Source organism: Lucilia cuprina, chromosome 5 (assembly GCF_022045245.1).
Source record: "Lucilia cuprina isolate Lc7/37 chromosome 5, ASM2204524v1, whole genome shotgun sequence".
Lineage (NCBI taxonomy): Eukaryota > Metazoa > Arthropoda > Insecta > Diptera > Calliphoridae > Lucilia > Lucilia cuprina.
This window is the reverse complement of record NC_060953.1, coordinates 61,363,228-61,375,463: the sequence shown is the minus strand read 5'-3', so window position 1 is coordinate 61,375,463 and position 12,236 is coordinate 61,363,228. Positions and strand designations below refer to the sequence as shown.

Genomic DNA, 12,236 nt, shown 5'->3' with positions numbered 1-12,236 from the left:
AGTGTTTAAAGAACTTTACAACAAAATTCGGTTTACCCGATAAAAAAAGTTATTAGCCTAGTAACAAAAACTTTAATTAAATATAAGTATATTCGTAGAATTCAACTTAATGTAAATTACTGAAAACAAATTATTCGTGATCTACTACACCACATATTTAGTTTAGCACAGAGAGACGAAATACTAAAACATTTACATGCTTCTACTTTAATATAAATTTATACTTAACAAAGTTGTGAACATTTGTTCACTTTAAGCTCATACAATCTGAACATTTAAATCTGCATGATAATTACAAAACTTCCATTTTTTTATTACGCTTTGTGCAACATTTTCTCACCCCTCTTAATATATTTATTTTTGTTTAAATGAAAATTATTTAACGACATTATTAAAAAGGGATATTTACTCAACCGCATTCTCGGTTAAACATTGGTTGAGAGTCAAATGAAATTTCAAGAAAGATTTGTGTGATTATGTTTATATGGTAAAAGGAATTGCAAAAAAAGTGGTTCAAAAAAAAAAATAACGGGAGGAAAGGGGTCTATCGTCAAGACAATATAACTTTCTATATAATGTTCTAAGTCAAGGCTATAAAATGTTCTATAGCACTTTAGAATTTTCTATAGTATTGAATATGTAGAGATCATTCTATAAATTGTATAAATGAATAATATTCTCTATAGTCAAGACTAGAGAATGTTATACAGACAAGACTATACAGTGTTCTGAAGTCAAGACTCTTTTATAGACTCTTTTAAAGTCAAGACTATAGAATGTTATACAGATAAGACTATGCAGTGTTCTGTAGTCAAGACTAAGTATTTTATAGTTATGACAATAGACTCTTCAATAGTCAAGAATAAAGACTCTTCTATAGTCAAGACTTTAGACTCTTCTTTAGTCAAGACTATAGACTCTTCTATAGTCAAGACTATAGACTCTTCTATAGTCAAGACTATAGACTCTTCTATAGTCAAGACTATAGAACGTTATACAGACAAGACTATGCAGTGTTCTGTAGTCAAGACTCTTTTATAGTTATGACAATAGACTCTTCTATAGTCAAGACTAAAGACTATTCTAAAGTCAAGACTTTAGATTCTTCTTTATGCAGTGTTCTGTAGTCAAGACTATTTTATAGTTATGACAATAGACTCTTCTATAGTGAAGAATAAAGACTCTTCTATAGTCAAGACTTTAGACTCTTCTATAGTCAAAACTTTAGACTCTTCTTAAGTCAAGACTCTTCTATAGTCAAGACTTTAGACTCTTCTAAAGTCAAGATTATAGAATGTTATACAGACAAGACTATGCAGTGTTCTGTAGTCAAGACTCTTTTATAGTTATGACAATAGACTCTTCTATAGTCAAGACTAAAGACTATTCTATAGTCAAGACTACAGAATTTTCTATAGTCAAGTCTATAGACTCTTCTATAATCAAGACTATATACTCTTCTATAGTCAAGACTATATACTCTTCTATAGATAAGACTATATACTATTCTATAGTCGAGACTATAGACTCTTCTATAGTCAATACTAAAGACTCTTCTAAAGTCAATACTATAGACTCTTCTATAGTCTAGACTATATACTCTTCTATAGTCAAGACTATAGACTCTTCTATAGGCAAGATTATAGAGTCTTCTATAGGCAAGACTATAGACTCATGCAACAATCAAAATTTAATATATTTTTAAATCTAATAAAATAAGGAGTTTTTATCGTATAACATTAGAGAAGTTCTAAGCGTATTTTTTATGACTTCTTATAAAAACTTTTACCCAACACTAATTTAAATGACACTAATGGAATTTTTTGCAACTATTTATACATAAAAATGTATAGAGTAGTTTGTTAAAGTAGACACAACAAAGATAAGTTTAGTACTTTTTAATTACAGTTTTTCTTTTTTTAACAAACCGACTGACAAAAAGCCAGTAAAAACAGCCTTTAACAACAAAGTGTGGCAAGTGTACATTTAGATGGGAAAAACTTTATGCAACAGCAATAAGGGGTAATACTAAACTTTGCTAAATTTCATTAAAAAGATCTTAAAGAAAAAAGGTGATAATGGAATAAAAATTTATGAAATATCGACTCTTCGCTATTAGGTGCACAGATAACTTTAGATCAAAGAAAGATGAATACCAGATCCCTGATGAGTTTGAATCTGTTATATCTTCTGATTTTCCATAATCACTCCTATTTTTTTCCGCTGTCATATACATTTAATGACATTTCAAATTTACTTTTTCACTCTCTTCCTCTCCCTTAACTCTTCCAAGAAACTAACTTGTTTGCTTGAAGGCGTTATATTTATGGTGTTCCCTACTTTTAAAAGAGAACAGCAAAACAAAACATAACATTGCCTAAGTTTTAGTTTAACTGCATAAATGGGGGGCAAATTTGTGTTGGGTATAGAAATTTTAGTATCCTTTGGGGAAATATATATGGAGTTTCGTTGTTAGCTGTCAGTTTTCATTAAGTATAATAAAAGTTTAACCTTTGGATAGTTTGAGTTTTAATGTTTATATACCTATATACAGAATTGTAATATAAAAAGTATAAATAAATAAAATAGAAAATAGTAATAAATAAAATAAACCTAAAAACACCTCTGTTGGTTTGTCATTTTGAGTGAGTGAGTGACTGACTTTTTATATCCACTGGATCATCAGAAACTCATCAACATGTTGGTTTAATAAACATTTAAGTTTTGTCACACCGAAGGATAAAGTGACAAAATAATGTACTTTTGTTTAAGTTACATAGTCAAAGTGTTGAAAAAAAGTATTTGCTAAAGTGTTTGAAACTATGTATACATATATGAAAGAAGAATAAAAAATGTTTAGATTTACTTTCTATTTGATTTCTCATTGATTATTTAACCGAATATTTTTTGTGTCCATATCTCAAAAATTATTGTGAACCCAATGGTCCAAATACTCAACTTAGCCGCAATTAAAATATGTCATACTTTCTACTTTATTAGAATATATCCCAAAACAAAGTATTTTTTGTCATATTAAAATAACGCTAAATTTTCGTACTTAATTTAAATTTAAGAATAGTCTTCAAAATTTCAGCAAAATCCAATAAAAAGCAAAACTCTGAAACAACATCTGAAAAATAATAAAAAAATTTAGTTCATTCTTTGACCAATAAAAACATACAGCTGTATTACATATTGAAAAAGTGTAGATTGGTTTGGCTTTCATTGTTTTGTTGCGTTTGGCATAACTTGTTATTATATCTTGTTATGTTATTGCTAAAGAAATGATAAAATAAAATTTGAAACAATTTAACACCCTAATTAAGTAAATATTTGATTTCAAAATGATCACCGTAATTTTGTCGTTTGCGTTAATGTTGTCATTTACTTAGTTTAATAATTTTCATAAATTATTTATTATTGTCTAGCTAAGTTGTACGTCACTTTTTGAATACATGTTTTTACACGTTTGCCACTAGAGAGTTTCCTGTATTTCCTGTGTATTAACAAAAATATATATTTGTGACAATCACAAACGAGTTGTATGTCGTATTAAATAAGAAAATAAAATTAATTGAATTGTTGATAAAAAAAAATATTTTCGATTTTTATGAAGTTACAGAATATTTAACAGAAATTTAAGCTAAAAAGCACTATACAATAATTTTGGGTATTACAAGCAAAACAAAACGCATAATACCATTTCCTATATAGTGGTGTAAGGTAAAAAACAAACATCTGGTGGGCGTTTCCTCAAATGACTTCTGTTTAACTTTCAACGTTATTTTGACACAAGTTTAGCCATTCCATAATAAATATATTCAAGAATATTCATTTAATAAAATAAATAAACTCTATGATAGTATTACATTTACAGACTTAAATAAGTAAAATTTAACCTTTATACAAGTATGGATACAGGATACAGTATAAGATATATTCAAGATATTTACCACATCTATCATAACATATTTAAATTCTTATTTCTTTACACTTATGTTCTATAACTTACGGAAATACAAAAAGAAACTTATCTACCTTATCTACACAAACATGTCCATTCATATATATATATATATATATATATATATATATATATATATATATATATATATATATATATATATATATAATATATATATATATATATATATATATTATATAATATATATATATATATATATATATATATATATAAATATATATATATATATATATATATATATATATATATATATATATATATATTTCTTTTTAATATTTAATGAATGTCCATAAATTTAAAATTCATTTCTAGGTGGAATTGTTTATACGACTACTTTGAGTAATAACATCAAAAAATATTTGTTTCTTGTTCTTTCATTTCTTTTTGTTCTCAATTCTTTTGTTTATAATACAAAACAATCAATTTGAGTGGCTTCTGATTGAATTTTGGTAGGATTTATACTTATGTTCTTTTTTGTTGTTGTTGCTTTCTTCCCATTGTTGTTTCTTTATTGTGCAGAATATTTTATAAGGATATTATTGATTTTTTATTCGAAAATGTTTAAGGCAAAATGTATAGACATACATATGTATGAACAAATAGTTATATAAATGACACAATATTCTAAGCACTTTGTGATAAAGTAGTCAAATTTTGTGTGAAAATCTATTTGTCTTTAATTATTTTAATGTAGTTATCATAGATGATGAATGATTTGAAATGAATGTTCATTTGTCTATTTTGAAAAAAAAGGATGGAAATTAAGTTGAGTCAAATAAAAAATTTTCTGAAATTTGTCAATTTTAAAGAGTTAAGATTTAAAAATAATGAATATTTTTAGGGTTAAAGGACAGACATTAATGATAAGTCATGTTGTTTGAAGGAAATGTTCTTTGCTAATTATTATTTTATTATTTATACGGAAGAAGGGAGGGCTTTTATTGATTTATCAGAAATTGTCCGTCGACTTTATCCTATTATTATAGGATGAATGAAAATCTGTCAAAAATGTCTTTTAAATTTCTTATCCTTTAAAATCTATTAAAATTTTCAATATATATTTTTTTTAAATTTAAAGATTTTTTATACATCTTTTGATCCTGACAGAACTAAACTAACTAAACACAAAATATTTTACAACTGTTTTTGTTAGCTTGACATCAAATTTGGCATTGTTTGATAAATTGAAGTATTTTAAAATATTTTTTGAAAAATGTACTTTTTAAAATTTTGAAGTCCTTTTGAAAGGGCACAGGATCACGAAATTAAAAATTAAAAATGCAGATTTTTTTCTTTTAATTTTAAAGTTTTAGACGTATATCATCTGGTTCGTGTCTAATTTTGAGTGTCGGACGGTGTTATAAGAGAAAACTTATTTTAGTTTCATAAGTTTATTCATATACCTATTGTAATTTACAATAGGTATATGAATAAAGAAATAAGAAATAAAATTAATCTGTAAAAGCAAAAATAAAATATTAGAAAAAACATTCCAAACTTATTTCTAATTTAAACAAACTATTTATACATTAAAGAAATTTTGCAAAACAAATTGAATTAAAGTTCTCTGCCGCAAACAAACCACCATTGGGCAACGTAAGCGTATGAATTATATTTAAATGCAAATGCCTAAAATATATAAAGTATACGCCATGATTTCACAACAAATTTTATACCAACTTAAAAATGCAATTTCTTAGAAAAACACTTTTTAGCACTTTGTTAAATTTTCTTTCAAAGAAATTAAAGTTTTCAAGTTTTCCTAGTATAATCTTGTAAATATTTATTCTTCGCACCGAAATAAGTATATACTTGTGAATATAAATTCCAACATAGTAGATACAGAGTAAATTTTTCCCTTAAGTTTTAAATAATTTTGTAAAAAAAAAAACAGATTAAGTACATGTAAAATGTATACATATATAACAATAAGTATGACACAATGTATGTAGATATCTTAGTATATATAATTTAACATGTTTAGTAAAAAGCCATAAAAGACAAAAAAAAAACTTGATGCTGAACAAGTTGGTTAGAAGTTTTACAACTCACTGTTATTGTAAGTTTACTTTTCAAAAAGTTGTTTAAATGCAGAATTTGAGCCTATTCAACTGGAAGATAACTTAAACTTCAAACTTATTTTACTAGTTAGACGATAAGCATCCTTACCAACATTATCATCATCATTACCATCATCTTCAAAAATGTTTGTATTACTTAGCAAAGTGGTAATAGTAGACGTGTGCCACACACAAAGTCTTGGTGTAAGAGAGAAAGTTTTTTTAGAACACACACACACACATATATAAACTTAAACTAAAAACAACACAGTTAAATATACCAAGACTCTTAAAAACTAAATTCTTGCTAAAATAATGATAATTGAAAATCAATTGTTTTCATGTATATTTCTGTTAGTTTTTTTTATCATCCCTCTTTATAGTTCTACCTTTTCTTTAGCCAAACTTAAATAACAAGTTTAATTTGATTTTGTTTTTTATCATTTATTTGCAGGTGTATATTGTGGGTCATATACCACCCGGCTCCGATGAAAGACATATTGGTTTACAGCAAAATGGTCATACAACTTTTACGGAATCCAACAATAAACGTTATTTGGAATTAGTGCGCAAATATTCATCAATTATTCAGGGTCAATTTTTCGGTCATTTACATTCAGATTCATTTCGTATAATCTATGATGATAAGGGTAAGTAAAGAACAATATTTGTTTTATCTTTGGCAACAACTAAGGTTAAAACAATTGATGTTTTAATTTGGCTGCAGAAGAACTAATAGTGAAGGTTGTGAATTCAATTGTTAAGATATTTCAATTTAGTTTAGTATCTTAATATATTCAAGCTACTTCACGTAATTACTAATGTCGACAAGTCAGGACATTTCATAATGTTATCAGAAATGAGTACATTTATCATTTAATAGAATTAGGAATATAACTGAAGTATTTCCGAAGACATTTTACCTTGATGAAAGAGATTTATATTGCTGTTATTGTAATCTCGGGGAAAAGATGTACTACCATTGCGTCTAGTCTGTCTGGACAATAAGGTCTTTCCTTGGAATGATTTGACATGGAGTCGAATCAGAGAACTACATAATTTGGTGCCACGGAGACCGTTGGAAATAAGTTGGTGTTAAGCGTATATAAAGAGCATGAATGTAGTGGTAAAGGAACCTAGAGTGATATTGTGTTAGATGTTGTTCTGTATTAGTATGCCGAATGCTGGATATAAGTGGTATTATTGAATTTTATTTTCTTATCCAGGTACAAACCCTGAACATGGTTTATTTTGTTTATACTAGGTTTTCCATAGTGTGCTCACAGTGGGTCACGGTGCGTGGTTGTAAACGACAATAATGTTTTTACATTTCGGAAGTTAAGTAACAGGGCAGAATGGTCAAAGAAGTTAAGTAACAGGGCAGAAATGGCCAAAGATTAGATGGCTCGAGTACTTGGGAAAAGTGTTGGTACATATACCAACAGAACCATGAGAATTATTAAAGTGTCATAACGTTCATGGACACTATAACTTAATCAAGGGTGTCATAACGTCCATGGACATTATGTCATTGCACAATATGATACGCCACCATTCACGTAAAGAACTTTGATTTCATATCTCAAGTCCATGCTATATCTGAAAACTATCTTTCCACTAATAGTACAAATAAGTCACCAAGGTCACAAAAGGTCACAATAAAAAGATCACCATGCCTTTTCTTTATGGTTTAGTGTAGTTCGCTTGGATATTATGTTTAAAGCAATTTTGAATTTGATATTATTATGAAAATTTTGCATTATTAAGGACAAACCATAAATTCCGTGATCAGTCCTATTTACTGCTCCTTTTCAATTAATATTATTACACTAAAAATAAACCAAAACGATTAGCATAAAAATACACTTAATATAAAATGTAAAACAAAAATTTCAATTATTTGCCTTTTCCACTTACAACACATTCATCTAAATTCACATAATAACCAATATACATGCAAATAAATATGTATTTATTGGAAATAACAAAAATATTTATTAATTTAAATTATATGTATATTGTAAACGGATAGAAAATATCGACCTAGCCTAGGGCTGTAATTTTATATGTATGTATTATGCTTTTACTTTAAAAGGTATATAATACAAATATTCAACTTTCAAATCAATTTTTTTTTGCTGCTGTTATTGTGGTATATTGTTTAATGTATGCATTTTATTTTAGCATCTATAAACATGGAGATTCTTTACAAAAAATTATCATAAACAAGACAATATATATTTTATAATACAATATTATATGTTTTTATATGGGACAACAAAATATGCCTGTAGGTTATAATAGTGTTTATATGTATTTTAAGTATAAAATATCCGCCCTCAAATCAACTATAATATACATATTTGTATTAAAAACACTCTGACACTCTCACAACAATAATAGCAACATCAACAACTGGACATTACAATAATATAACCCATGGATAGATTACAGATATGTAAATAAATATGGAAAATGTGAACAGAGATTGTAATACAAGCTAGGAAAGGAATACTTAAATAGCGGAGTCATCAAATTATTTTTGTTGTTATATTGATACGAATGAATTCTTGAAAAACATGAAAAAGAAATAACGTAGTTTATATTTAACTATATTACTTGATATAATTTAAAATGTATATCTGAGAGAATAATTCAAAAATTTAATTCTCAAAACACCAGGGCATTCGGGTTATTGACACAAAGAAGAATTAATACATCCAACTTTAAGCACTTTCTCACAAGTGCTTTTTGGCATTTACATATAGCAAGAGATGTGCAGGATAAAAACAATAATTTTGATGAAATAATAATAAAATTCTTGACATAAAAGAATTATTGTTCGTGGCTCGAAGGCATCTACTTCAATGTAAAAATATTTTTGAAATCTAATCTTCAAAAAGAATATTCTTTATTTTTTTAGATATTTGTGGATAAGATTTATTATAGAAACCTCAGAAAAGGAAATAAATAATTTAAGTTATTTTCGACATGTCTTCATATATTGTAAGAAATATTTATTCTGCAATTGCTTTTTGTAAGTAGGTTATCCACGTTACAAATTACTTCTGTACATATTTAACTTTACACACATACGTATTTACATATGTGTATAGATTTAAACTTTAACACTTGACATTAGCATATACACATTTATGTATGTACACAACAACAACAAGCAGGAAGGAAGGAAGCAAAGCAACATCATTTATTTCGTATTACTCAATCTGTTTATTAAGCTTTAGATATTTCTCTAGCATCATGTTGTCTTCTTTGTTTGTGTGTATGTCATTGTCGGCAGACAGCCGGTATGACATTGACCAGATTTACGCACATTGCGATAAGTACTACACGCAGAAATGGATATTGGTTCATTTACCACTACTACTAACACACTGCACTAAAACTATTCAATATGAATTAACAAAATTCATGCATACTTTGGTACAAACAAAACTGCCTTACAAACACATACAAGTAGTACCCAGTAGTTTTACAAACAGAAAAATTTTGTAATTTTTGTGTTGTTCAGTAATCTAGAATTGGGAGAGTTTAGACCTTTTATCTGTGTAATCAGTAAAAGAGTATCTAGTTCATTTTAATTTAAAGTCTGCAATACATTTTTTGAACGTCTCTCTGAACTACAGGGTACAAACTATATATTATCATTTGCGGTTATATATTCTGTTGTTGTCAATGTTGTTTGCTGCTGTAAAGAATATAGAAGTCAATTATTTTAATTAGGTATATGTATGTATACATTAATAAATATACATACAGTTCAGTTTTAGTTCAGTTCTAGTTCAGTTCTAGTTCAGTTCTAGTTCAGTTCTAGTTCAGTTCTAGTTCAGTTCTAGTGAATATCAAATTCATTGATATATTTCTTAAATTTTGTTTAATTTTTATCTCGGGAAAAATTAAGATTAATAAGTTGGTTATTTCTATAAAATGAAGTAATTTGGCAAGAATCACTAATCAATGTCAAACATTACAAAATTACCATTATTTTATTAGTACTTAATATTTTTCTTCTCTTCTATTTTTCGTAATCAGTTCACAGAAAAGTTTTGCTTTCACAAATTAAGCATATAAAACCGCAATACTGTTTTTGTGTTTATTAAGCCTGACTATATTGGCTTTATATGTCTGTCATATAATCGTAGAAGATACAATAACATCTTAACAAATATATATAATATAAATGCAGAAAAATAAAAAGCCAAACATATTCGTTTATATTAACACACATCCTGACGACATATACACATGCATATAGTAAGTGGTGTATTATGAAAGTAAACTTTAACAGATTTATTCATATTCATGTTGTTGTCGATGTAAGCATCTTATATCTTAAGTTACTCTGTTGTTAAAATACACATTGCTAAATTGTTAAAAGCTGAAAAAGACCGAAAGAAAAAGAGCAATTTTTAAGGGTCATCTGTCTAGAATTGTTGTGTAACTTTTGGAAAAAGAAAAACACACGCTTAAACATATTTAACACATAGAGAATTACGTAGATAAATGTTTATATGAATGTATACATATAAGTAATACAAATCTATAAACATCCTTTTCCAAGAAATCTTGTCATCTGAGCTTAAATGATGTAAGTATGAATGTTTCACATTTCATTTCTGTATATCCTAGATACAATGTATGTATGTGTTAGGCTTTTTTGAGTCTGTTGACTACAAAATATATTCCAAATGATACACATTTATATTTTTCTGGTTTCACATTGTATAAGTAATTTAAGGGGTTTCTTCTTAATCTAATTGAATTGACTTGAATTTTTGTTTCCTATTTGTGTCATTATGATTGATTATTTACCAAATTATTTACACTAATTGAGAATAATTTGACAAAAACAAAGTTTTCAAACTTGTAACAAAGTGTGCAGAGGAAAGTTATATTTATATAATACCAGTAAACTGTTTTTAATTGAAAAGTGACATAATCAGGCTGTAGTTGAGAAAATTTATATGTGAATAAAGAACATAAATAAGATTAATAAATTAATTTATGATGCAAACAAATGCTGGTGTATTTGATACAACAGTTTTAAATATAATTATTGATAAATAGCGTTAATCATTAGTAATTAATCAGAAATCATTTGTTACTAAATTAAGAAATTAAATTTTTTTGAAAAATCTATTTTAATAGGTTAACTGTGCTGAATAGTAAATACATACAAATTACAGAATCTACTGATCTAGTTGAGTGAAAATCTATCCTTTTTCCCAGAAACTTGAACAGATGGGACCAAAAATAGCAAAAGAGAGTAATCGCTTTTTTCCACCCTAAAGAAAGTTCTATTTTATCGGAAACTATGTCGAAAATAGCGAAAATACTGCATACATATTTTTCTTCTAAGCTCTAAGAGATGAGTCCAAAATATCAAAAATATATGATCACTTATTTCATCCAAAAATTGATGTTTAAATGAAAAGGTAAAAGTCCATTAAAGTGAAATGTAATAGCTCCTATGGCGTATAAGTATTTTTTATTAAATCACACGTATACGCCACCAAGCTACCCTATATACCCTACGAAATATTTTATTTTTATTTTAACGTTTCACATTGAAACATATTTAATAATAACTTTTTCTAATACTTTCCCAACAATTTAACAATAAAGTACTTAAATAAAGTAAAATAAAAAACTTTTAGTGCTTCATCCCACTCTTTTTTATAAATTCTTATTGAAATATTTGTTTGCTACCTCAAAATGAAATAGTTTAAATACTTTAAAATTCCTGTAAATCTTTTTTAATATATTTTGTTCTCATACCAAAATCACATAAAACTTGTAATCAAACCATTGAATTATTTATTTACTTTTAGTAAAGAAAAGGGAAAATGGGGCATAGCTTTTTTATTTGATAAATACATATTTGTTACATTATAATATCTATATAATAATAAATATCTTTTCAAATTAAGGTTACCATAATAAGAAGTAAGCAATAAGTAGGTATTTAAACAATGTTAACAGTTAGTTTTAAATCTATTGACCTGGTCACCTAAAGATATTCTAAGGAGAGCCCAAAAACCCAGTAGCAGTTACACATCAATATATACAAACAAACATTTTTATTATTTGTCTAGTCAAGTACCATTCTCAATAATCATCAACAGCAACATCATGAATGTTATAGATTGCAATTGTATTAAAAATGTTTT

At 26.7% G+C, this 12,236-nt stretch overlaps 1 protein-coding gene across 1 annotated transcript in view; it reads left to right on the top strand.

Moving 5' to 3' along the window:
- LOC111675090 (acid sphingomyelinase-like phosphodiesterase 3b) overlaps window positions 1–6,751 on the top strand; it is a 184,095-nt gene extending 177,344 nt beyond the window's left edge. The window contains exon 7 of the mRNA XM_046953126.1: window positions 6,500–6,751. Within this exon, the coding sequence (XP_046809082.1) occupies window positions 6,500–6,703 (204 nt within the window). The 3' untranslated portion in view covers window positions 6,704–6,751. The remainder of the gene's footprint in view (window positions 1–6,499) is intronic.
- Window positions 6,752–12,236: the final 5,485 nt, after the last annotated feature.